The 26029-nt window shown below is 47.8% G+C and overlaps 1 protein-coding gene and 1 long non-coding RNA gene across 6 annotated transcripts in view; one reads left to right on the top strand and one right to left on the bottom strand.

The window, feature by feature from the left end:
- Positions 1-200: 200 nt before the first annotated feature.
- The window catches only part of IL17B (interleukin 17B), a 29719-nt gene continuing 3890 nt past the window's right edge, over positions 201-26029 (top strand). Inside the window, exon 1 of one of the 4 annotated variants that reach the window (XM_073994560.1) lies at positions 201-280. Coding sequence is in view for 1 of the 4 variants with exons in the window: in XM_045394384.2 (XP_045250319.2) it covers positions 24925-24945 (21 nt within the window). In the remaining 3 variants the exon portion in view is untranslated. Of the gene's footprint in view, positions 281-22768; positions 22961-24854; positions 24946-26029 lie in introns of those variants that run through there. The other 3 variants (XM_073994561.1, XM_073994559.1, XM_045394384.2) reach the window with 3 other exon arrangements.
- On the bottom strand, positions 19845-22034 carry LOC123574053 (uncharacterized). Of its 2 annotated transcripts, none has more exons than XR_012414239.1 (2): positions 21839-22034; positions 19845-20012 (listed from the first exon to the last, which is right to left on the bottom strand). It is a non-coding gene; the product is annotated as an uncharacterized lncRNA (long non-coding RNA). The 2 variants fall into 2 exon arrangements; XR_010587672.2 differs by lacking the exon at positions 21839-22034 and adding an exon at positions 20991-21105.

Raw genomic sequence — 26029 nt, 5'->3', positions numbered from 1 at the left:
CCTGGAGACAGGTCCTTGAACATCAGAAGAGAGGTAGTCTGGCACCAAACTAGCTCAAAAGGAGAAGTATATGGCAGCCATTTGTGACTCAGTGTCCATAAATCTGTCTCAAATATTTGGAAGCTGTTTCTATTTCCTGCCCATACTATCTCTTGGGAGTTATGAACACTTTACATTATGAACCACTCACTGTGTGAAGTGGCTTTTCTTTCCAGACGGGGAGAGGCAGCCTTGAAATCCCTCCATTCCTTGAGAAAACCGGTCGACAGACTGCGGCTTGGTATGTGTGAGTAAGGCTTCTTGGGAGGTGAAGGGAGGTTCCTATTAGGAGCTGACTATGAGAGTGAGTTTGCATCGGTGAGTCCTGTGTTTTCAGAGGGTGTGTTTAGTCAGGGGGAGGGGGATGCTGTCCAGGAGAACAGAGGACTCATGGGCCCTGGGAGAGCCGGCTCTACTTCTCTACAGAGTGACCAAGGGAAACCTTGAATTGGTACCTTTAGTTGGAACCTTTAGGAAGATGGAATCTAGATCCACGTGGGAAATACTTTTTAAGCCAGTGGAACTAACCAAGGATGAAGTGGGCTAACAAGCTGTCTTGGTAACGTGGTGAGCTCCCTGTTACTAAGGGAATGCAAGCAGAGGCTGGACAACTTGGCAAGTCCCTTCCAGCCCTGAGATCCTATGGACTTTACTTCACCCTTTCTGTTCTCACCTCCCAACCTGTCCCTAATCTGCAACCCTGAATTCACACTAATTCTACCCAGAAGGCTCAGTTTGGAGGTGGCCGGTTGGGAAATAATTTTACATTGAAAAGGCCCATAACCCCTGGGTTAAAAATCAAGCTCCATATATTCTCTTCGATGAACATAAAACTTTTTTGTTGTTGTTGTTGGTAGAGTTGTTATATGCGAGATGGGAACATGGACAATTAGTGATGAAATGCCTATAATTATTTGCCTTGCAATCCAACCATTTTCTCAGAACATCATACCATGGAAAGCTGTCCACATGGCTAGGCGCGGTGGCTCGCACCTGGAATCCCAGCACTTCGGGAGGCTGAGGCAAGAGGATCTCTTGAGCCCAGGAGTTTGAGACCATCCTGGGCAACATGGTGAAACCCCGTCTCTACAAAAAATACAAACAATTAGCTGGGCCTGGTGGAGTGTGCCTGTAATCCCAGCTCCCTGGGAGGCTGAAGGGGGAGGATCACTTGAGCCTGTGAGGCAGAGGCTACAGTAAGCCGAGATTGCATGACTGCACTCCAGTCTGGGCTATAGAACGAGACCTTGTCTCAAAACAAAACAAAACAAAACATAGCAAAACAAAACAAAACAAACAAAAAACTGTCTACAACTTGCTATTGAGTTTTCTTTCTTTCTTTCTTTCTTTTTCTGTTTGTTTTTTTGAGATGGAGTCTCACTGAGTAGCCCAGGCTGAAGTGCAATGGTGCGATCTTGGCTCACTGCAACCTTTGCCTCCCAGGTTCAAGCGATTCTCCTGACTCAGCCTCCTGAGTAGCTGGGACTACAGGCGCCCGCCATCATGCCCAGCTAATTTTTTGTATTTTTAGTAGAGACGGGGTTTCACCGTGTTAGCCAGGATGGTCTTGATCTCCTGACCTTATGATCTGCCTGCCTCGACCTCCCAAAGTGTTGGGATTACAGGTGTGAGCCACTGTGCCCGGCCCAAGTTTTTTTTATTTTTTATTTTTAAAAGCATGGTATTGAAGAAGATAAATTATACAATCCCTTTTAAGTCAAATGATGTGTACGTATGTGTGTGTGTCAGGAGAGGGTAAGTGTGAGAGTAGCAAGGCGCCCTGCTGGAGGTTGAATTTGTGTGTTGTCTCTTCCCTTATCTACTGCATAGCCAGGCCAGGACAGGAAGTCACTGTGGAGTGCCCAAAGGTAGTATCTCTGGGAATGGCAGGGGAGGGTGAATTGACTCATTGTCCTGGGAGAAGGATGTAATACACCTTTTGTGTTGATCGCCAGGGAAGAATGGTTATGGCAAGGGGCACAATGGTGTAGCCCAGTCCTCCCAAATCTTTGTGGGAAACGCTTGCATTCAAGGGCCCTAGGTGGTTGGCTTGGAGCCCTTCTCTGGTCTAGGGGGAGCACTGGCTTCCACCACTGTGTCTGCTTTGGGAGTAGTGAACCTGACTGACAGCTCGAATATTACTCACCAGGATTAGCTTCTGCTCGGTTATTCATGTCCTTCCACCATGGTCAGTGCATTGATACAGGACCACGTGGGACTGGACACCTCCTTCCAAGACGCCTGTATGGGAACCCTCTGTGTGTAAGCGGGAGGCAGTGAGAACCCTGTAGAGAGCAGCTGGGCTGCATGTTGGACTTCCTGCTATCACCAGCACATGGGGCTTGAACACTTGAAGTTTCGAGGAAAACCAGGCCACACTAATTGCACCCTGAACTGTGCAGGGGAACACATGTGACTGTGCATGTAGAATGCACTGTGCGATGTGTGAAAGAATGTTCAGTGAAATAAGAACAGAAGTTATCTCCAGGTGGTGGGAATCTGGGGTGATTTGGGCTTACTTCAGTATAGTTTTCTGTATTTGATTTTTGTCTTGATTTTCATTGAGCATTTCTTGTTTTTAGCGATTAGAAGAAAAGACAATTATCACATTTATTTATTTATTTGAGAAGGTTTCTTCTTCTGTCACCCAGGCTGGAGTGCAGTGGTGCAATCTCGGCTCACTGAAACTTCTGCCTCCTGGGTTCAAGCGATTCTCCTCCCTCAGCCTCCCTCAGCCCCCAAGTTGCTGGAATTACAGGCACATGCTACCACACCTGGCTAATTTTATGTTGTTAGTAGAGACATGCCACCATACCCGGCTCATTTTGTATTGTTAGTAGCGATGGGGTTTCACCCTGTTGGCCAGGCTGGTCTGGAACTCCTGACCTCAGGTGATCCACCCGCCTCAGCCTCCCAAAGTGCTGGGATTACAGGCGTGAGCCACCACACCCAGTCCAATTATCACTTTAAAAAAGGCATACAACAAGACCTTGATAGCTTACTTTGTTTTAGAATTTATGTATGGCAACTGTGCAAAACTGAAAATTTAATTCAGTATCCATTGTCTAATCAAGTCTTACCAGTCAGGGTCCATGTGTAGGAAAGTGACTATTCCTGCTCATTTGAGCAGAAAGGGATTTACTACAGGGAATTGAAAGCTTACACAATTAGGAAAATTAGAGAAGCAGGCCCTAGAAAGGACCCTTGGAAATGACTTTGAAAAACACATAATTATTCTGTCGGGGCCGTTGCTACCTCTGCTGCCATCAGGAGTGATGTGATGGTCAATTTTATGTATCAGTTTGATTGGGCTATGGGATGCCCAGATAGCTGGTAAGGCATTGCTCCTGGATGTGTCTGTTGGGGTGTTTCTGGAAGAGATTGGCTTTTCAATGCAGATCGCTTTTTGCCAATGCAGAGGGGCAACATCTAGTCCATCGAGAGCCTGACTAGAACAAAAGGGTGGAGGAAGGGTGAATTCTCTCTTCTTGAGCTGGGACATTCATCTTCTCCTATCTCCAGACATCAGAGCTCCTGGTTCTTGCTCCGTGGGACGCTGGGACTTATACCAGTGGCACCCCTGGCTCCAGGCCTTTGAACCTGGACTGAGTCATACCAGCAGCTTTCCTGGTCCTCCAGCTTGCAAATGGCAAAATATGGGACTTGCCGGCCTTTGTAATCATGTGAGCCAGTTTCCGAGATAACTCTCCTCTTCTATGTGTCTGTATATTCTGTTGGCTCTGTTTATCTGGATAACTCTGACTACAGTGGACTCTGGAGGGGGAGCTCCACTGTCATGTGAAGAACACACCGCTGCAGCTGTGTCCAGGGTTAGGAGGCCACTTCTGCCTCTGCCACACCCACAAAGTCAGCGACCGATTGTGTCAGTCAGGCAGGGCTGCTATAACCAAGTACTCCAGACAGGGTGGCTTAAACGATGGGAATTTATCTCACAGTTCTGGAGGCTAGAAGTCCGAGATAAGTGTCAGCAGAACTGGCTCCTTCTAAGGCTGTGAGAGAGAATCTGTTCCAAGCCTCCTGGATTCTAGTGGCTTGCTGGCAATCTTTGGTATTTCTTGGCTTGTAGATGTATCACCCTGATCTCTGCCTTCATCTTCACGTGGTGTTTTCCCTGCATGTGCTGTTTCCAAAGGTCCTCTTTTTATAAGTCATATTGGATTAGGGGCCCACCCTACTCCAGTCTGAGCTCATATTAACTAATTACATCTGCGGCAACCCCGTTTCCAAATAAGGTCAAATTCTGAGGTGTTGGGGATTAGGACTTAAACATAGAAATTTGGGGATGGGGGACATAGTTCAATGCTTAACATGGGTAAGGGACCACTGATGTGGACAAACTCATATGGGGTGCTTGCCAGTAGCCACTGTGAAGAAACAGGAAGGTAACCTCCCTCCAGAACCCTAGGAAATCTGGGAAATGTAGCTTTTAGCTTACAAGGCTCTGCAGTAACGAAGGTTGGAATGGATGCAGCATCAATCCACCAAATCCCTGACCTAAATCCAACATCCTCTGTCTGCCACCCTGCCCTGGTCATTTTGCAGCTGGCAAAAATTCCTGCCACTGAGCACATGCCTCTGGGGTATTAGAAACAGCACTGTCCTCAGAAACCAGGAGGTGAGGACTAGAGGAGCCCCGACCCTATTATTAACTATAGGGTGACAGCCACAGCTAATCAAATCCACCTAACACAAAACCCCACCGTCCACAATTCACTCAACAAACATGGTAGTGCTCAGTCAACACAGTTAGGAACCTTGTGCCACATGCTGGGAACTAACTTCGCAAATTTGTTCCACAAGGCTGTCCCACCCACTCAAATTTGTTTCTTTGTTATTTCTTACTGAGATAAAAAAAAAAAAAAAAGATAATTGTCTTCTCCCAACCATGACCAACTTCCCACCACTACCATTTTTCTTGTTTATGTCCAGAGTATTGTGTGCAATTGTGTGCATGTGCAGTCCAAACCCAGCATTATTCTTGGATGATAGGTAAAGGATTTAGAAGGGAACTGAATCAGGAGGCCAAGCCTTTGGCCCAGTTGTGCCACTAACTTGCTGTGTGGCTGAGATCCCTGATGCCCCAGCTGTGAACAGGGTTGCTACTCTCTGCCCACCTGACAGCACCCGGGCAGGGCCCTGGAGAATGTTAAGGGAGTGATATGACTTGGCTCTGTCCCTACTCAAATCTTGTCTTGTAGCTCCCATAGTTCCCATGTGTTGTGGGAAGGACCCGGTGGGAGATAATTGAATCATGGGGCCAGGTCTTTCCCATGCTGTTCTCATGATAGCTAATGAGTCTCACGAGATCTGATAGTTTTAAAAAGGGGAGTTTCCCTGCACAAGCTCCCTTCTCTCTTGCTACCATGTAAGAAGTGCCTTCCACCTTCTGCCATGATTGTGAGGCCTCCCCAGCCACGTGAAACTGTGAGTCCAATAACTTCTTTTTTTTTTTTTTTTTTTGAGATTGAGTCTCGCTCTGTCACCCAGGCCGGAATACAGTGGCGACATCTTGGCTGCAAAGTCTGCCTCCCAGGTTCAAGTGATTCTCCTGCCTCAGCCTCCTGAGTAGCTGGGATTACAGGTGCCTGCCACCATGCCCGGCTAATTTTTGTATTTTTAGTAGAGATGGGGTTTCTCCATGTTGGCCAGGCTGGTCTCGAACTCCTGACCTCAGATGATCTGCCCACCTCAACCTCCCAAAGTACTGGGATTACAGGCGTGAGCCACTGGGCCCAGCCCCAATAACCTCTTTGTTTTGTAAATTGCCCAGTCTGGCGTATGTCTTTATCAGCAGCGAGAAAACGGACTAATACAGTAAAGAATTGTTCTGCCTGGGTCTGCCCTCCTCCATCACTAGCTCTGTAAGGGCTGTGCCTGAGTCTGTTGCTCTCTTTTCTCAAAAACGTATGAGTGTTTATTATGTACAGAGTGCTGTGCTCAGCACCCAGGTAGCTAGGAAGGGAAATCAGACCCTTTCCGATACAGTTAAGGGGAAGTGTTAGTTCACTGGAGTTTGGATCATCATCTTGAAAGATATAATCTCAAACATGATAATCCTGAATGTTAAAGTCCCAAAAGATTAAAATCCCTAAAGTCTAAATCCCTAATATCTAAAATCCCTAAAATCACAATCACGGGATGGTTTCATCATGTTAGGCAGAGCTATTACCTTGTTGTTGTCTTTATTTGGAAACTGGGTATGGTTTCTGGAGGTGTGTCTTGGGGCCGACTTGACAAGGGGTGGACTTATGGACTTAATTTTAGGTATCGACTTGACTGGATGAAGGGCTGTCTAGAAACCTAATACGGCATTATTTTGGGTGTGTGTGAGGATGTTTCTAGAGGAGATCTGTGTGTGGGTCTGAGTGAAATAGGTGGGAAAGATCTGCCCTCAGTGTTGGTGGGCATCATCTAATAGGCAGGGGGCCAGGAGAAAACAAATACAGAAGGCAATTGGTCTCTCTCTGAGAGCTGGGACAGACATTTCTGCTGCCTTGAGCATCAGAACTCCAGCTTTGCCAGCCTTTGGACTCTAGGACTTACACCAGTGGCCCCTGGGTCCTGGGGCTTTCTGCCTGAGTCATGCTACCAGCCTCCCAGGATCTCCAGCTTGTAGACGGCCTGTTGCGAGACTTCTCAGCCACTGTAATCATGTGAGTCGATCCCCCTAATAAATCTCTCATACATCTACATGCACATCCAATGGGTTCTATCTCTCTAGAGAACCCTGACTAATACAGATTTGGTACTAGGGAAACAGAATAGCATTTCTTTTCATTATGTTTCTTACAACACAATGAAAGAGATCTGTGAAATTGTTCCCTCACAAAAAGGCTGTGATAGTGAAGTGTACATGGCTACTTAAGGTAAAAAATAAAAGTTTAAAAATGGGCCAGCTGCGGTGGCTCATGCCTGTAATCCTAGCACTTTGGGAGGCCAAGGCGGGTGGACCACCTGAGGTCAGAAGTTTGACACCAGCCTGACCAACATGGCGAAACCCTGTCTCTACTAAAAATACAAAAATTAGCCAGGCCTGGTGGCGGGCACCTATAATCCCAGCTACTCAGGTGGCTGAGGTGGGAGAATTGCTTGAACCCAAGGAGTGGAGGTTGCAGTGAGCAGAGATCATACCACTGCACTCCAGCCTGGGTGAAAGCAAAACTCCATCTCAAAAAAAAAAAAAAAAAAAAAGATTAAAAATGAGTTATTATTGGTGCTGCAAAAGCCAGAATATCACTTAATTGCAATGGCTGAGCAATAACCACTCAAATGGACAACATACACTTGCAGAATGTGTAGACCACAACCACTCTCCAAGTACAAGTGCGGTGAGTATTTCAAATATCAAAGAAGTGAAGACACAGGTGAAAAATACAAGAACGCTCTCCTGCCAAATTATTCAATTGGGTACAACTTCTCCCCTTCCCATATAGCGCCATGCTTGCCTTAAAAAAACGCCCTTCGTCAGAGAATGAGAAGAGTTCGACCAGTTCAGCGACCTTCTGAACCAAAGGCATTTGCTGATATCGAGGTGTTTTTCCTCCAGTGTTACAAAGCACATTACATGGTGAACTATTCTTTCTTTTATTTTTATTTTTTTTGAGTCAGGGTTTCGCTCTGTCACCCAGGCTGGAGTATAATGGTGCGATCATGGCTCACTGCAGCCTCAACTTCCCAGGCTCAGGTGATCCTCCCACCTCTGCCTTCTGGAACTACAAGCATACACCACTGAGCCTGGCTACATTTTTTGTATTTTTTGTAGAGATGGGATTTCTCCATGTTGCCCAGGCTGGTCTCAAACTCCTGGACTCAAGCGTTCTACCTGCCTCTGCCTCCTGAAGTGCTGAAATAACAGAGCCACTGCACCCAGCCAAACTATTCTCGATAAGGGGTTTGACTGTTAAAGAAGATAGACTTTTTATATTAACTATAAATCTAACAGAAAAACTAGCACATGCTTCACTTTGGCCAATGAATGGCACTTTCAAAATGTCCTGTTTTTTTTTTTGTTTGTTTGTTTCTCTTAAAAGATCAACTATATACAATTCATGTCCCTGTTAGATCTGAAATTTCTGGAATGTATCTGCTTCTGTGTATATTAATGACTGGAAAAAGTGAAGCACTTTATCAACACTGATTTGAAGATTTTGTGAACTTTGCAAAAGAAAATGGGTTTCAACTGAATCCTCAAACCATACTGACAGATTTGGAATTAGGTGTGATCAAGCTTCTAAAAGTGAATTTCAAGGTCTTAGCAATACAGTTTAGTTTTTTCATTCAGCCCACTGCATTTGGCAGAAAATTCAGATGAGTGGATTGGCCACAAGATACGGCAACAACAACAACTTCAGTTTAAAACTGCGGGCCGGGTGTGGTGGCCCAGTAATCCCAGTACTTGTAATGCCAGCGCTTTGGGAAGCCGAGGCAGATGGATCACTTGAGGCCAGGAGTTCAAGACCAGCCTGGCCAACATGGTGAAACCCCATCTGTAATAAAAATACAAAAATTAGCTGGGCATGGTAGCACATACCTGTAGTCCCAGCTACGCAGGAGGCTAAGGTATGAGAATTGCTTCAACCTGGGAGGTAGAGGTTGCAGTGAGCTGAGATTGCACCATTGCACTCCAGCCTGGGCAACAGAGCAAGACTCCTTCTCAAAAGAATAAAAATAAAAAGTAATTAAAAAATAAAAATGCGTCATTTGACTGCATTGGCATTCCTTCCAGTTGATAACATTTAAGGAGCGTTTAATGAATTAAAGTCGCATTTGCCTGAAGAAGCCAGTGAAATCACTGACTGGTTCAGAAGTAATTATGTGCACAGTAGGATAAGAAGACACTTACATAATGGTGTTGTTGTTCAATCACCAGCATTATTTCCACCACATCTGTGGTCTGTATAAGAGTGGATGTGGAATGAATTTCTGTGAGCCAAAAACACCATAAAAACATGGTGCAGAAGATGGGAAAATTTGGAATATAAATAGTTCTATAAAGACACATGCATCATTGCAGTGTCACTGCAGCATTACTCACAGTAGCAAAGACATGGTGTCAACCTAAATGCCCATCAATGGCAGACTGGATAAAGGAAATGTAGCCCATATACACCATGGAATACTATGCAGCCATTAAAAAAAAGAGATCATGTCCTTTGCAGCGACATGGATGGAGCTGGAGGTCATTATCTTAAGAGAACTAATGCAGGAATAGAAAATCAAATACCACATGTTCTCACTTATAAGTGGGAGCTAAACACTGAGAACACATGGAAACAAAGAAGGGAACAACAAACACTGGGGCTTGCCTGAGGGTGAAGGGTAGGAGGAGGGAGAGGATAAAAAAATGTATCTATCAGATATTATGCTTGTTACTTGGGTGATGAAATAATCTGTACACAAAGTCCCTGTGATGCTAAATTTACCTATATAACAAACTTGCACCTGTACCCCTGAACCTAAAACAAAAGTTAAAAAAAAGATGGGAACATTTAATAGGGAAGGCTCATGGCTATGCATATGGAATCACAGAGGAGTTTCAGAAAGAGCAGCGCCACGTAGAAAATGAGTGTGACGTATTCTCCAAGCAGAGCCATACGCTAAAAGAACAAAACAGCTTTTCATCTTCATGCAAGACTTCAAAATATAGTGAATGATTGTGAAAGTTGGCCAGCTCTTATGGACTATCTCTGTGTAATTGTCCACAATCTATCCCTGTAATACAGTTTTCATATCATCTTCACATCATTTCCAATACTGGAATTCTGCAAAGACTTTTAGAGAATCCTAATTAGTTTCATGTGTTTTTGCAAATCTGACTCCACAAAAGTGCATTATCACAACGTGGACTTTGTAAGCATAATGCGTGTATGTAGAGATATTGAAACTTCCTCAATAAATGAAGAGAAGTCCTTTTTGTACATGTGCATTTGTGAAAGATAAAATTTCTCAAGATCTCGGTTCTTTGGGTGACTGTATTTGCAGTGGTGACCCATTGCAGTTTTTTATTGATCTTGTCAAAAGACTTAGATTGTTTGTCATGGTATTTCAGATGGCCACAGTTAGAAAGCTGGGCACACACAATTAACAACCATAGTGATATGCATTTGTACATTTCTCTTTTTGACCTATTTCTTCATGAACACAGTTCATCTGCGCAAAACTGTGAGACTCGCGCGACTGTTTTTAGTGTACCTGAGTGTTTATCTTGCAAAAATGTGTATGTCTTTATTGCCTATCTTACTGTGTAAAGTGGTCTGTAAAGTGTCCTGACATGTTTTGATATGTTTCTCAATTAAATTCCCTTTAAATCTATAAATAAATATCTTTTAACGCATTTTTAAATGATTTTTTCAGAATTCTATTTTCAGGATTTTGATTTTTCAGGATTTCAACATTCAGAGTTATTGTGTTTGGCATTGTGTCTTGTAGGATTATGATCAGTTCCCAATTCACTACATTCCTCAACACTCTTTTTCAGAGAAGAATGGAAACTCAACTCTTAGTGGCTTCAAAACAAAGTGGAGTTCATTGGCTCATGTGACTGAAAAGTCCATGGGTAGTTCAGCTTTAGGTATGGCTGGACCCAGGGGCTCAAATAATGTTCTCAGAATCTCTGTCTGTCTGAGAATACATTCTGGAGGAAGGAAGGAAAGAAGGAAGGAAGGGAGGAAGAGAGGAAGAGAGGGAGGGAGGTAGGAAGAAGGTGTCCACTGCAGATATGCCCAGAAATAATTACATTATAAGGGAGACAATGTTAAGTGATATGAGAGGGTTCAGTGAAACAAGAGGGTTTCGGAAGATGGAGGAATTAATGCACTCATGCATTTATTCATTTATTTATTCAGGTCTTAAACACTGAAGTTCTAGGCTTCACACTGAACTAGGCCTGGGGCTCCAGAGACAAAGACCAAGTCCTTGCTTTCAGGGAACGTCCACCCTCTGTTGGGCAAGGCAGGTTGGTAAAGAGCCAATTGCTAACTTGTACGGAGCCACAGGGATGCATAGGGCACGCTGAAATCTCATTTTCTACTGGGGGATCTGGGAAGCTTCTTGGAAGCCATGCACTGAGACCTGAAGAGTAAAAATGGCAGAGAAGGACACTGAAGCAAAGGGAACAGCCTAAGTCAAAGCCCAGAGGCTGATTCAGAGCCACTCAGAGGATGACTTACTGGGTGACATTGGGTGGACGATTGGACCTCAGTTTTTCTATTTGTACAATAAAGGGGTTAGGTAACTTGCTGCTGAGGAAGGAAAGGGGAAAACAATCCCTCCCTCATACACACAGACACACACGCACACACACACGTACGCAGATGCAGAGACTGTGGCTGTTTGAGCCTTAGAGGGGTAAGACATGACTCACTTCTAGGTGACCTTATTGACTCAAAGGTAAGGCCTCTTGGGCCCAGCCTCCAGAGGGAGAGAAAGAGAGAAAATGAAGTGATCCACAGCATATGGTAGCAGCAATTTATGTTTTCATTTAAAAATAGTATTTATTGTTTGAATAGACAATATCTATACATTGTCACCATCACAGAGGTACACAGGGTGTTCTGTGAAGAGTAACTTCCCTCCTAACCCCACCCCCTTATCAACCTAATTCCCCTCCCCAGAGAAAATCACTCTGAACTTTTTATATAGACTTCCAGAGAGTCTATGCAAATACAAGCACATACACTTACAAGTATACGTATGTACAGTCCCTGCATTTTTGGGGTACAGATTGGGGTGTACTATTCACATTCTTATGCACCTTATTCATTTGCTTACTAACAGCTATTGGCTATTGGAGTGTATCATTCTACTGAGGGCTGCCTCATTCTCTGAGTGGTTGGATAGGGTTCCACGGCATGGATGTGCCATAAGTCATGCAACGCTTCCTATAAGGATGAGCACTTTGAGGATGCTATTGTGCTAATAGATTCCTTTAACACAAATAAAAGATAGAAATTAGAAAAGATAGACGTAAAAGTCCTTTGCGATTACAAACAACGCTGCAAAGCCTGTCCTGGTCTTCGTGTCATTTCCACATGGGGCTGCCTCTGTTGGACAAAGGCATAGAAGACTGACTGTTGGGTCAAATTCCTTGCGCATTTGTGATTCTCATAGATATTGCTCTATCCTGTTACCCACCTCCCTCATGTAGGTTGTAACCATTGTGTACTCCCACCTGCAATGTACAAGAGGCCTGTGTCACAGAAATTTTGAGTTTCTCCAGGCAGCCTTGGAGAGACAGCAAGGGGATGAGAAGCTGGGAAAGAGGGCAGGGCATGGGGAGAAAGGAGGACATCCTTTGAAGGAGGAGGCCTGGGAACTGTAGGAGGCTGGGGACTAATGTGAGACAAGGCCGATGAGAAGTTCCTGGGGTCATGACAGTGACCTTTAGGCTTGCAGAGCTTATAGTCAATGGTGAAGTCGTGCACACCGGTCAGTCACTCTCCTTCACTGCACACCAGCCAGTCGCCCTCCTCCACTGCACACTGCACACTGCACACCGGCCAGTCGCCCTCCTCCACTGCACACTGCACACCGGCCAGTCGCCCTCCTCCACTGCACACTGCACACCGGCCAGTCGCCCTCCTCCACTGCACACTGCACACCGGCCAGTCGCCCTCCTCCACTGCACGCCGGTCGGTCGCCCTCCTCCACTGACAGCTCAGTGATGGGCCTGACATGCTTTCAGCATTGCATTCCCAGGAATGACACTTGGGAGATGAAGGAGAGGTGCTTAGGGGGCCCAGTGGGTGGGGGAATGGGTAGTAGCCTCGGAGACAGGAGCCCCAATCGGGAGCCAGCGCCGTGAAACAGCAGGCTGTGCCAAGGACTACTTTAGCAGAAACTTAAGTCCCCTAAAACTCTAAAATTGGGAAGAATTCCCTGCACTCTCTGATGGTGTGGGTTGGGAGCTGAAGCCATTTTATCTTGGTGTTAAAGGATAGAAACTTTGCCTGGGGCAGACAGTCACTTGGTGACACCCCCGTGGCCGAGGTTCTCTGTGCCTCTAAGCCTGGGTGTCTTTCTCCCTGCTCTTCCCAGTCCCGACAGGCTGGGACCATCCCACCCAGGGTTAAGAGGCTTTGAGTTCAAAATCCTGGTCCAACGCTGGGAGCAGTGGCTCACTCCTGTACTGTAATCCCAGCAGTCTGGGAGGCCAAGATGGGCAGATTACCTGAGGTCAGGAGTTCAAGACCAGTCTGGCCAACATGGTGAAATCCCATCTCTATAAAAATACAAAAATTAGCCGGGGATGATAGCAGGTGCCTGTAATCCCAGCTACTCAGGAGGCTGAGGTGGGAGAATCACTTGAACCCGGGAGGTGGAGGTTGCAGTGAGCTGAGATAGCGTCATTGTGTTCCAACCTGGGCAACAGAATCAGACTCTCTCAAAGAAAAAACAAAACAAAAAAACACAAAGAAAAAACTCCCCATAAAAAAACAAAATCCTGGTCCAGGGGTCCCAATCCTTTTTTATCATAAACCCCTAACAATAAATAACAGTTTATTAAAATTTTTTTAATTTAATGTTATTTTTAAAAATGAATCTTTATTTATAAATTCTACAAGGTGCTATTATACTAATATGTTTCTTTAACACAAATAAAAATTAGAAATGAGAAAAGACAGAGGTAAAAATAGAAGACCTGATAGTCTTCCTAAGCCTCAAACGACACCCTACATTGGAAATCACTTACCTAGCTTTAAGCGTTTACAGAGCTGGGTTGGTGAAGGGACTTAGAGGGCCTTGTGGATTTCTGTGCGTGTGTGTGTGTGTGTGTGTGTGTGTGTGTGTGTGTGTGTGTACTAACTCAGGAATGGAGGTTCTGTGAGATTTGGAAAACTTGGGACATGACGAGGGTTTTCGGGGGGTTTCCTTAAGCAGTGGGGGCCCAGGCTGAGCTTGCAACAGAGCCCTGAATGAGGAGAGGGATGTGACTATGTGGTAGCTGGGCTGGACCTTAAGCATCTGGGCGTGGGAGAGTCTTCACAAGACCCTTGTATCCCAGATTGGCTGCATGAGGCTGGGAGCCTTTCATCTCCATAATGATCCCATTCTGCCCCCGACCAGTCTCCACCTGTTGCCTCCTTAGATCATGAGCTTAACTATAGTGACAGACAAAGAGATAGGGCCAGGCCCCTGAGCCATCTTTCCCCAGGGACAGGGAGGGGGGTCACTGCATTGGTCACCACCATTGCAGGGGAATTCAATTTGACATGGATGACTAGAGTAATACGATAATTATTTCACCTGATTCCCATAGAACAAATGCATATTCACCACCCATGTATGAAAGGGTTATGGCACCACAGACGTTATTAGAAATGATTTCCAACTGGGAGCAGCTCGGTTAGATTAGGGAAAATTACTTAAATATCCTCTTCCAGGCCTTGGCTGAAGTTGACTCTGTTTGTCCTTGTCTCCCCTCCCTGCCTTGAGGCCCCAACCCCTGCGTGCGTCTCCTGGTCTGATACTCCTCAGCCACCCTCAGGACTGCAGGCTGACTCCAAGCCTTCATAAACCACCCAGGACCGTTAAACAAATCCTATAATTAGAAGCCAGGTTGCATTAACGAAGTGAAAAATGTAACATTACCATCTGTTTGTTCACTGGATGCTCAGCTCATGTCCCATGATCCAGAGGAGTTGTGACCTTGGGTTTCCAAGAAGCCTTAATAAGGTAATGTTTATAGGACTCTTAACTTTACAGCTCTGCTGGAGTACAACTCTGTGAAATGAGGACAAGCCATAATTCCAGGAGATCCCCTCCTCCCCCATCCCAGTGCTGAAGAATGTTGTCCTCTTATGTAGTACATGGAAAGCCCCATGGCTGGGATTAAAGGAAGTAGATTCTGGTCCCAACTCTGACACTGAATTGCGGCGTGACACTGTATCGGTCTATTTTCCTCTCTGGACTTCTGTTTTCCCATCTGTAAAAGAGAGGAGAGGATGGGTCTCGTTCTAAAAGTCCCCTCCAATTCTGACGTTCCAGTTTGATTTCTCTGTCTATCTGCCTTTGAGTTTTATATCAAGCAAAGATTCTTTTCCAAATTTGATCTTCCTTCTTTGGACTTCTCAGAAAGACTTGGTAATGAAAGTTGAACGGGATAAATCTAGTTTGGGGTTACCTTTTTCTGCCTCAGCTTTGAATCTCTCTGATGGGATAAAAATGCGTCAAAAATAATACGAAAATGACAATTAGGAAGAGACAATTCCTTAACTCTTCAAAGAAATTAAACTGGTTAAAGCAAGGAACAGTGGAAAGAACCAGGGTTGTTCTCTCTAGAGATGGTAGCCACAATTAAGTGAACAGAATATTCTGCCAACTTCCTATCAGCTGACATTTATTGAGTTCTTCCTGTGAACCAGACTTTATGTTATGGGCTTACACGCATCCTCTCAGCCTCATAGCAAACCTGTGAAGTCAGTACTTTTTCATTGTCCTCATTTAATAGATGAGAAACTGACAGTTAAGGAGATGAATTTGCTCAAAGGAAATATGTGGCTGGAACAGAGACTCCAGAGCCTGATTTTTGACCTCTGCAGATCTGTTGTCTACAGACCTCTGACTCTGTTTTGGCACTTGTGGAAGCATGTTGTGATGAAGCATCCATCGCCATGTCCCTGCATGATTCTGATAAGCACAGCATGCCCTGCGAGCCTGCACAGGCTATGTAGCATAGGTGATAAGGACACTTCTGCTGGGCTGAGCCTCTTAGATTTGGGGGTTGCTTGTTACTGCAGTGCAACTTGGCCTATACTGACTGATACTGCTTGCCTTAGGGCAGAGGGAACAGTTTTGCTCTGTATATTTGCAAAAAGCCAGTTTGCAGTCAGCAGATGGCAGAAGCAGGGAGACAGACATTTAAAACAACTAATAAAAGGCTGGGGAGCACATACGATAGTATCATTGAGAAGCCTGATGGTCCTGTTGAACTTGAGAGTCTAAGAAACTGACTAAAAAATGAGAAGATTTGTAGGTAATTCTGGAATGCCAGGGTCAGAGCTGGCTCTGTGGTTGAGATAATGGGATAAAATATAAGGGAATCCCAATATGGAAGACAAGAATTTATGAACATAGCCATGTGTTGGCCAGACTGAAGGGATGAACAATCCTAGGTTTTTCTAAGAGCACACTGCTGGGGAGAGAAAGATCAGGGTCAGCCTGACCCCTGAATTCTCTCCAGAGCTGACTCAGAAAACTTATCCCTCTGGCATGGAGCCCTCTCACCAGACACATTTTTCTCCAATGTAGATTTCTCCATAAAGCATAGCTGATCATGGTAGAAATAACTTGGATAGCCTTTGGTGCTCTGCGTCTGCTGCCTAATGACAGGCACCCACCTCTAACCACTGCTGGTTCCAGTGCTCATTCACTTTCCCTAAGCTGGGGCAAAGGTTAGGGTAGCTGAGGTTAAAGGGACCTCAGGGGCTCAACTTTCATCCCAAGCTCTGTCCCTTTTCTCCTCACTGTATGGCTATAGACAGGTTACTTCTTTTCCCTGTGCCTCAGCTTCTTCTGTGAAATATTTACATTCATGTGTTGATCCAGGAAGTAAATAAAGTCATGGATATACAAGTGTTTTTTTTTTTTTTTTTTTTTTTTGAGACAGGATCATGCTTTGTCACCCAGGCTGGAGTGCTGTGGTGTGATCTCGGCTCACTGCAGCCTTGACCTACGGGGATCAAGTGATCCTCTTGCCTCTCAGCCTCCTGGGTAGCTGGGACTACAGATGCATGCCACCATGTCTGGCTAATTTTTAAATTATTTTTTGTAGAGACAAGGATCTCGCTATGTTGCCAGCACTGGTCTTGAACTCCTGACCTCAAGCAATTCTACTGCCTCGGCCTCTCAAACTGTTGAAATGACAGGCATAAGCCATGGCGCCTGGGCTAAAAGTGTTTTTCAAATTGTAGAATGCTTCAGGGGTAACCCTGTTACCATCATGCAATTGTCATCAGCATCTGCATGGGTCCTTGGCTGGATGCCTTCCATCTCCCACAGCCATAAACCCTGAAGCTGCCTTCTCACATTAGAGCAATTACCGAGGCTTATTTCCTGGGAACCAGACTTTGGAAATGGTCAGATTCCACACTAGCCATTTCTTCCTCTTTCCTCACAATATTTATGAGAACTGACCTTCCAGTGGAAATTTGGCAAGATTTCACATTCTGGAGACGTTGTACCTTCCTCCACATGCCCTGAGGGCTGAGGTCATGGGCTTCCCAGAAGATCCAGCAGTTCCCCATGCATGCAGGAGGTGCACAGGACTGAGAGGAGAGGGGCCCAGCAAGAACCCCTCAGCTGTAGGCTTGTCCTAAAATATTGATATTGTTAGAGCCCCATCCTGCATTAGAACATAAGTTCGGGAATAGGCCAGGCACAGTGGCTCATGTCTAATTCCAGCACTTTGGGATGCTGAGGCGGGTAGATCACTTGATGTCAGGAGTTCAAGACCAGCCTGGTCAACATGGTGAAATGCTATCTGTACTAAAAATTCAAAAATTAGCCAGGCATGGTGGTGCACGCCTGTAACCTCAGCTACTCGGAAGGCTGAGGCATGAGAATCACTTGAACCCGGGAGGCGGAGGTTGCAGTGAGCCAAGATTGTACCGCCATGCACTCCAGCCTGGTGACACAAGAACTGTTTTAGTTGTTCACCACTATGTCCCCAGTGCCTGGCACATAGTAGATATTCAATATATATTTGTGCAATGAATGGAATGAACCTTCCTCAATAACTCTCAAAGGCTCTTCATTGTCCATAGGCTAATTCCTTGAAGGTCACAGCTCACAGAAACTTACAGAACATCCTAGGCCAGATATTTAAACCTCCACCGGAAGCAGCTTCTCAACATTGCCTCCTAAGAGTTCAGGCCACAGAGATAAGCTTCTGCAGGGAGGCCAGGGGGAGATTTAAGCCTGTGAGTTTTCTAGGGGTCAGGAGGATGAGGATAGAGGCCTTGGCTATGGCCATCAAGGGTGATATGATGTGTCTCAGAGTTGCTGCCTGTGCTCTAAGTGTTATGTTGTGTGTAGCTCTCAGGACATTCTTCTGCTAATCCTGCCCTAATCGCAAGCTGGCCCCCAGCTCCCTGAGCCAGGTGCAGAGAGCAGCATCTGAGAGGACGACATTCATCCTGTCTATAAGCAGCTCTTACCTGATGGCTCTTAAAACAATAACAAAACACACCCATACAAGACACCACCCACAAATTCGCACTCACACAATGCACCAAAACAACCACAATAAAAACAGCGGTCTCTGACCCAGTAACAGAGGCCAATATGCAAGGCAGACTTTGATAAGTACCATCGGTTTGTAGCTTAATGTTTGGGGTGCAGACCTTTGAACCCAACCTGCAAAAGAAGTCCTTTCTGCCCCATCCATGAGCCCCTGCAGCCCATGGGCCCCCAGAACTCCTCTCCCTACACAGCCGCTGGGAGACGTTGACTGTTTTCTTCTCACGCCCCCACAGATGTGGCCTTTTCCTCTGCCAGGAGTGGCTCTCGGGGGCTGAAGAGGACATTTCTTGTTCTGTACCTGTTTCCTGCTTCTGCTGAGGGCAGGGCTGGGGCCTTCCACCCAAAACAGACTCAGACCCACCCAGCCAGAGGAGGGGTTGACAGCTTTGGGGGAAAAGTCAGAATTCCGGATCTTGTGAATCCAGACGTCCTGTAAACTCTGAGCAGAGGATAAACATCCCGCGGGACTGAGGGGAGGACACTCCAGTGGGCAGGGGCCCTGGCGCCTCTGTCTGCCCTGGAGACAGGCTGTTTATTCCATGTCCCCCACAGGCTCTCTTGCACTCCTTCCTGTCCCAGGTCTGGGTGAGTTACAGCAGGCCTGACAGCCCCACATGGGAGCCTGGGGTCTTGGACATCAGCTCTGGACCTCTCAAGGCTGGAAGGGAACTTTAAAAGCTCAAAAACCGGCCACGTACGGTGGCTCACGCCTGTAATTCCAGCACTTTGGGAGGCCGAGGCGGGCAGATCGTAAGGTCAGGAATTTAAGACCAGCCTGGCCAACATGGTGAAATCCCATTTCTACTAAAAATACAAAAATTAGCTGGGTGTGGTGGCACATGCTTATAATCCCAGCTACTTGGGAGGCTAAGGCAGGAGAATTGCTTAACAGGGACCTGGGAGGCAGAAGTTGCAGTGAGCCGAGATCACGCCACTGCACTCCAGCCTGGGCTACAGAGCGAGACTCCATCTCAAAAAAAAAAAAAAAAAAAAAAAGGCTCAACAACCCCTCCAGCCCGCAACACACACCTGGGCCACTCCTTCCTCTTCCAGAGCCTCCTGGCTGGTCTTCTGGTCTCTGCTGATAGATCACTCTTTTCCAGGGCAGTCCATTTTATTTCTGGGACTCTCTGGCAGTTAGAAAGTGCTAGAATTGAGCTTACTAGAATTGCTCTGTGCCACCTGATTGGGAAGAACTAAGAACAATGTATATGACAAAATAATAGCAGGGCCATTCCCTGTGCCAGGCACTTGCCACACGTAATCTTGTTAACTCCCCACCTCCCTTTCAAGGACATAGGCTCAGGGAGGTTAGGTCACTTGCCCAAGGTGACTTAGCTGCTACATGGCAGGGATGAGGTTCAGGGCACTCTGGTTCAAAGTCTGTGCTTTAAATATTAATCTATACTGGCTCTTCATAATCAAAAAGCAAAAATAGCACATACGCCCACAAAAACACTATACAACAAACTCAGGCACATATAAAACCAAACCAAACTAGAAAATATCAGCCCAAACTTGCCAAATATTAAGTACCATTATGTACCAGGCAAACAATAATTTTAATGATTAATGCATTTTAACAACCCCATGAGGAAACGGAGGCCCACTGAAGTGAGGGGGGTGGACATGACCATATAATAAGGGGCAGGGCAAATGTCCAACCACGATTGCCTGAAGTCTGCAGTCTTTTCCCCACAGGAGGAGGGCTTCTGCAAAATAAAAAAGAAAGCTTTTATAATTATAATTATTTTCAACAACCAGAGTTTTAAAAACTGGACTGTGCATCCTCAGAGAGAAATGATATTCCTAGATTGATGGTTCCCAGCAAAGGCACTTAGTGTTCCCGCTCTGGTAGGGGCTGGATGAGGTATCCCCTACCCCTGATGGCCTAAGGGTGGTGAGTGCTAACAAGAGACTTGGCACAGTGTAGAGTCAGTCTGCAACCCAGAAACACAGACTTGGTGTTTTCAAGTCTGGATGCTGTGCAGAAGAGAGGCCTAGGCGACCCAGTCACCAGTGAACAAGACCACCTCTTGGAGTCCTACCCCAACTCACATTTCTTTGACATCCCCCTGTGGGGAGGAGACGCTGGCACCTGGCCTGGGCAGAGGGTCATGCCGACGTGGCAGCCCCTCTGCACACCCCAGGGGCCGCCCATTCACCCAGGCCTTTCCCTTTTTTGAGAACTGGGAGCTTGCTGGCTGGGGCTGTTCCCACCAACAGTGTTCCCGTCCAGGGATCTTAAAATAGCCCCTCTTGGCTGGGGCTCCGGAGTGAGCAGTGAGGCAGGCATTTGTGCAAATATGGGCCTGGGAGAAGGACTCCTACCAGGGAGGGAGAGGAGGGCAGCATGGCAAGAGAGCCAGGACCTCCCCAGGGGGCTGCACCCTCCTGGCCGCAGCCGGCAAAGGTGCTGGCTAGCCTGTTCCCGTCTTCCCTGATCTTACTGGGTTCACTTGGGCAAGTTCTTAGACCAAATCCTTCCGGTCCCCCTGGCCTTGCCAACGCTCTAGGGTGGACCCACTGGAATAGGCACCTTTGCATTCTTCTGCTGGTTCTAGCCGTGTCCCCACTTCGTAATGCCCTTCCTCCCTAGGAACATACTAGAAGCATTCTTGAAGGCCCAACTCAAAACTCGTTTTAACTGTAGGAATGACGGTTGCAGCTACCATTAATGGGGTACTTACTTTTGCCAGGCACTGTGCTAAGCGCTTTAACATGCATTATCTCATTTGATCCTCACAACAATCCACTGAGAGCCAGGTTATTATTATCTTCACTTTGCAGAAGAAACGAAGGCTCAGAGAAGCCAATTAACATTCCCAAGATGACACAGCGGTGAAGGGGCAGGGCTGAAACTCAGGCCAGCCCATCTGTGGAGCCTGACCTCTGCCCTCCCGGCTGCACTCCTTCTCCACATCCCTTTGCTCTGGCCTCCTCCTCTGTCCCAGCATGGCCTCCCTGTATTATAGTCAGTTTGATTCAATGTATCAATATTTTAGTTCACATACCAGGAATGCTGTTGGGTGCCTCACAACCCCCCTGGTAGCTCTTGGATCCCCTTGATGACTTGGGCTTGGGCATGGGTCTAGTGAGCACCCGAACCTACTGGGTTCAGGTTGTTTGAGGCCGTGGGTCAAGGCTGAGGCCATCATAGACCGTGTTCAATGACCAGCTGACCAACTGGACATTCCCACTCCACCACTGGCTGCCGCCCCTCTCCTTACCCCACCGCAGGGAGCAGTGTGTGCAGGAGTCAGACAAACTTGCTGTGAATCTTCTGTGACTGTGGGCAAGTGACTAACCACTCTGAGCCTCAGTTTCCCCATCTGTAATTCAGAATAAAACTAGAACCTCACCCAGTGTTATTTGGAGGATTTCATGAAGGATTTAGCTTAGGGCCTGGCAGTCAGTAAGTGGATATTAAGCAGCAGCTATTATTGTTACTGTTATTTTCTGTAAATTAAGGTGTCCAGGTGCCAAATGCCTGAGGCCTGGCACACAGCAGCTGCTCAAAGTAAAGGCAATCACTCACTGAGCAGACAGAAGCCCCCACCCGACTCCTGGCCGGCTGTGTCATTCCTGGCTGGCTCTGATGTCTCCTAGGCTCTGGTCCTCATCAACAAAAGGGTCACTCTGGAAGCCAGGCACAGGCGCAGGGCCCCACCCACTCGCCCCATCCCCTCATTCTCGGTCCCGGGCCGCTCCTGGAGAAAGAGGTGGCAGAGTGCAAGTTCCCTCAGGGTCGGCACATTTTTCAGGGTTGGCTGGCTTTCTAGTGGCGCCACCTGCTGGTGAGTGCAGCACTGTTCCTGACGGGGCCTGCCGTAGAGGGCTCTGAGTGAGACATTGGCCACCCACTGCTCCTTCCCCTGTAGCTCATCTGCCCAGTCCTTCATTCACGTGTGATGGCCACCCTCTGCGTGTAAAGACCCAAGGACCCCAGCCTCGCTTGTGGGGTGGGAGCCCCGGAAGCCTAGTTCCTGGGCCTCCCTCTCAGGCCTGGCACTGAGTCCTGGGGCTGGGTACCACAAGCCTGCTTGGGTGCACACTCAGGACATCGAGAAGGGCAGATGACCCTCCAGGGGTTTCTAGAAACCAAGGCTGGAAGAAAGGGTCTCCCTCCTGGTCTCAGATGGCCAGGAATGGGAAAACCAATGACTGTTGCTGGGCCCATGCCTGACTCCTCACAGCATCTGCCAGGAAACCCCAAAGCTCCCCTCCCCACTGTGAAGGATATCTGGGGCCCCCACAAGGACTGGCCTGGCTCTTTGGTCTCTGCCAGACCAGCAAGGAGGCCCAGCCTGGCTCGGAGCTGTTTGTATAAAGTCTGAAGGAAGAGCAATGAATGACTTAGGAGACGGAGTTCTGCTCCCAGCTCTGGCACAATCGCACTGTGCGAGCTGGGGTAGGACCCTCCCTTACCCAAGTCTCCTTGCAGTGAAATGGGTGGGAGGAGGGGGCCAGATGATGGGTGAGGACCCGTGTCGCTCAGACTGGGCTCGTGCTAAGATGCAGATTTTTGCGCCGCTACTTCAGCATCTCTGGGGCCGGGAGCCTGAAATCTCAAGTACAAGCTCTGCAGCTGGAGCCGGGGAAGCTGACAAGTAAGTCCTGGCTTGAGGAGGCAGAAGTGAAGGGTGTGTATTGCCAGCAGGTAAGGAGAATGTGTTGGTTTCAGGGGTCTCCCATACCCCAGGATCCATCTTTTAATTTGCCACTGTTCTGTGGATATGGGAGGGTCACCCCAGTTGCATGTCTGTGGGACCCCACTGCTAGCAACAGCAGAACGCGTGCAGAGAGCCAGCGCAGAACACAGCCAGGCTGCCCCGCCGATGGGGCTGGGGCCGGGACAGCCTGCGGTGGGGGCGGGGCCCTTGTTGCCTGAGGAGGTATTTTCAGAGTCCCCCTCCCTCTGGAGTTTCCAACGATAGAATAGAGCCCTATCTAGTATTTGACCAAATATGGTGGCATCTCTCATGCTCGAAGCCCCAGCCAGCGTCTCAGTTATGCTGTGGAAGCCTGCCCCGGACAGATTAATCTTGTGACATTCAGGAGCGCCTCTCACCCTGCGTTCTTCCCCTCAGACGATTCCTGTAAATGGCCAAGACCGGCCCTCAGCACGACAGGGCCATCCTCAGTCTCTGTTCACAATACCCCTCCTCTGTCCTCCTCACATTCCCTCCCGCCATTCCTACCTCCCTGGGTGGATGTGCCCGCTCACGGGCTGGGCTGTTCACTTGAGGTGAGAGACACTGGCCAGAGGAGCTGGTCAGTTGAGCATGTGATTCCAGGACCTTTGACCCTGGGGTCATCTGACCTCACAAACTTGTGGCCTGAGTCTTGGAGGCCTAGACCTCTCTCAGCAGCCAGGAGGGTGGGCCTGAGGGGGTTGAAGGGAGAGTCAGTAGAGAAATGAGAACCATGCTACCTCTAATGCTAATTAGAACAGCTAATGTTTATAATAATCATTATACAATTATTTTATAATAATCTCTATAATAAACAGCTAAGTGTTTATTGAGCACTTACTATGCGCTAGGTACTGTTGCCGGCTATTTAACATAGGTTATTTCCTTCATTCCTTCTAGCAGCTTTAAGAGGGTGCCATGATTCTTCCCATTCTAGAGAGGTGGGAACTGAGGCTCAGAAAGATTTCAGGAGGGAATGGGCCAGGCCACCTTCTATTTCTGGGTACACCCACCATTTTACAGAGGAGGGAACTGTGGCTGACAGTGAAGCTCACATGTAGCCACACAGGCTCTGAGAGTGGAGAACACCCCAGGAGGGAGAGTGCTGTGTCAGGAAGGCCAGAATAGTCAGCCATAAGTCCTCATGGATCTGAAGCTTGGCCTGAGTGAGGGCATACAGCTTCAGAAATATGTTCACAGCAGGCTGAAATTGTGCAGAAAATACCCCAAGAAAAACAACATGGGGTGGTGGATAGAACCCTGGATGGGAACAGGGTGGGAATAACAGCTCTGACACCTCTAACTCACTGTTAATAGTGACAAGTCTCTTTCTGGCTCCAGCCTCAGTTTCCCTGACTGTGATCTAGAGGGGCTGGGCTTTGGTCTCCTAGGGCTGCTGAACTCACCTGGGGCCGGCAGAGGCTGGAGTGCCTGAGGCTGTTTCCCTGGGAGATGGGGCCTGTGTCCCGCTTCTGGCCAGCACAATTTGAGAACATTTGCTCTCCTGACCAACCAACGGCCCATCCCTCCTCCACCCTCAACCCCTTGCCATCCCCAAAGCAAACGAAGCTGATTGTCTTAGCTGGCCCTGTGGGTGCTGGCTGGGCGGCCAGCCGTAGGCCACAGGCGGAGGTGCCACCAGCCAGAGCCCCACCAGACACACAGGGCATTGTCCCTCGGTCAACAGCCCCTGGGCACCTCAGCCCAGCTCCTGGCCTGCCCCCACGCCCCTCACTGTCTGCCACTGCGCTAGGCTCAGCCAGCTGGGGGCCCAAGGCTCCCAGCTGATGACGAGCCCACCCACTCACTCCCCCAGCAGCCCCCAGTTGAGCTATAATTGCTTCGCTCCATCCTGCTGCTGCCATTTTCTCGGCGGCATCTGGGGTTCCGGGCGGGCAGCAGCTGCAGGCTGACCTTGCCGCTTGGCGGAATGGACTGGCCTCACAACCTGGTATGTGGAGCTTCCCTGCCGCACCCCCACCCCTTTTTAGAGCCCGAATATGTCAGTTTTTCTTTCCTATTGATTAATGGCTGCCTCTGTTTGGTTTGGAATCTGCAGAGGCAACTTCTCTGTCTTCTCCCCCAGGACTAGAAAGAAACAGAGACTGGTCACTGTAGCCATGGCCAGCAGTGCAGGCTCCTGAACGGGGCTCAGCTGGGGCACACTGAAGCCTTTTCAGACCAGAGGTGTCTGGGGAGATCCCGGCAAACTCAGTCAGCGGGGTTTTTCCAAACAGACCTGGCTTCTGAGGTCCTGGCTGTGTGACCTTGGGCAAGTCCTTCTATTTCTCAGAGTCCCATCTGGAGAGTGAGGGAGGGGGACTTTGATTCTATTGAATGTTTCTCCGAGTGGAGAGCCAGAGTTTAAGAATGCCCTGTGAGAAACTCTGATGAGAGAGCCTATTGTTAGGGAGACATTTTTTCTGCACTAGAATCTAGGACCAAAAAGGAAGAATTTAGCAACTGGAATCTCTGTTGCAGATTTTGTGCCAGCAAATACCTCTGCTAAGAGGGGCTCTGCTGAAACTTGTTTCCTAGAGTCAAGACTTGCTGGGTAGCCTGGATAAAGCAGGCATGGGCCATAGGGCTGTGGGGCTGTGAGCTGAGGCATAGAGGGAACATATGGAGCCTATCTCAATTTAGGAGGAGTCAGAGGTGCCTCCATCCTGGGACCTCTGTCTCACACGCAGGCACTGTCCCTTCTCTCTCTGGATTCCTGGGGAGTCTGGGTTCTGCCGGGCCTGAGTCCTCTTCCTTGTGAGCCAAAGGCTTTCCTGATGCTCTGGTGCTGGGAGGGAGAAGTGGATGGCAATGGGTGGGGTGTGTATGTGTGAGGAGGGCTTGGGGGATGACTGGAAGAGGGAAGGCTCAGGGGAGGAGGGCAGTGCAGGTGGACAGGACGTCCTTAGCCCACAACTTGCCCATCTTCCCAACTTCATCTCATCTCTTCCTCCCACTCACTCCTAATCAACATTCCATTCCATTCAGCAAAGGTTTTCTTTCTCTCTCTTTTTCTTTCTTTCCTTTTCTTTTTT

Source organism: Macaca fascicularis, chromosome 6 (genome assembly GCF_037993035.2).
Source record: "Macaca fascicularis isolate 582-1 chromosome 6, T2T-MFA8v1.1".
Classification (NCBI taxonomy): Eukaryota; Metazoa; Chordata; class Mammalia; order Primates; family Cercopithecidae; genus Macaca; species Macaca fascicularis.
This window is presented reverse-complemented; position numbering and strand designations above follow the sequence as displayed.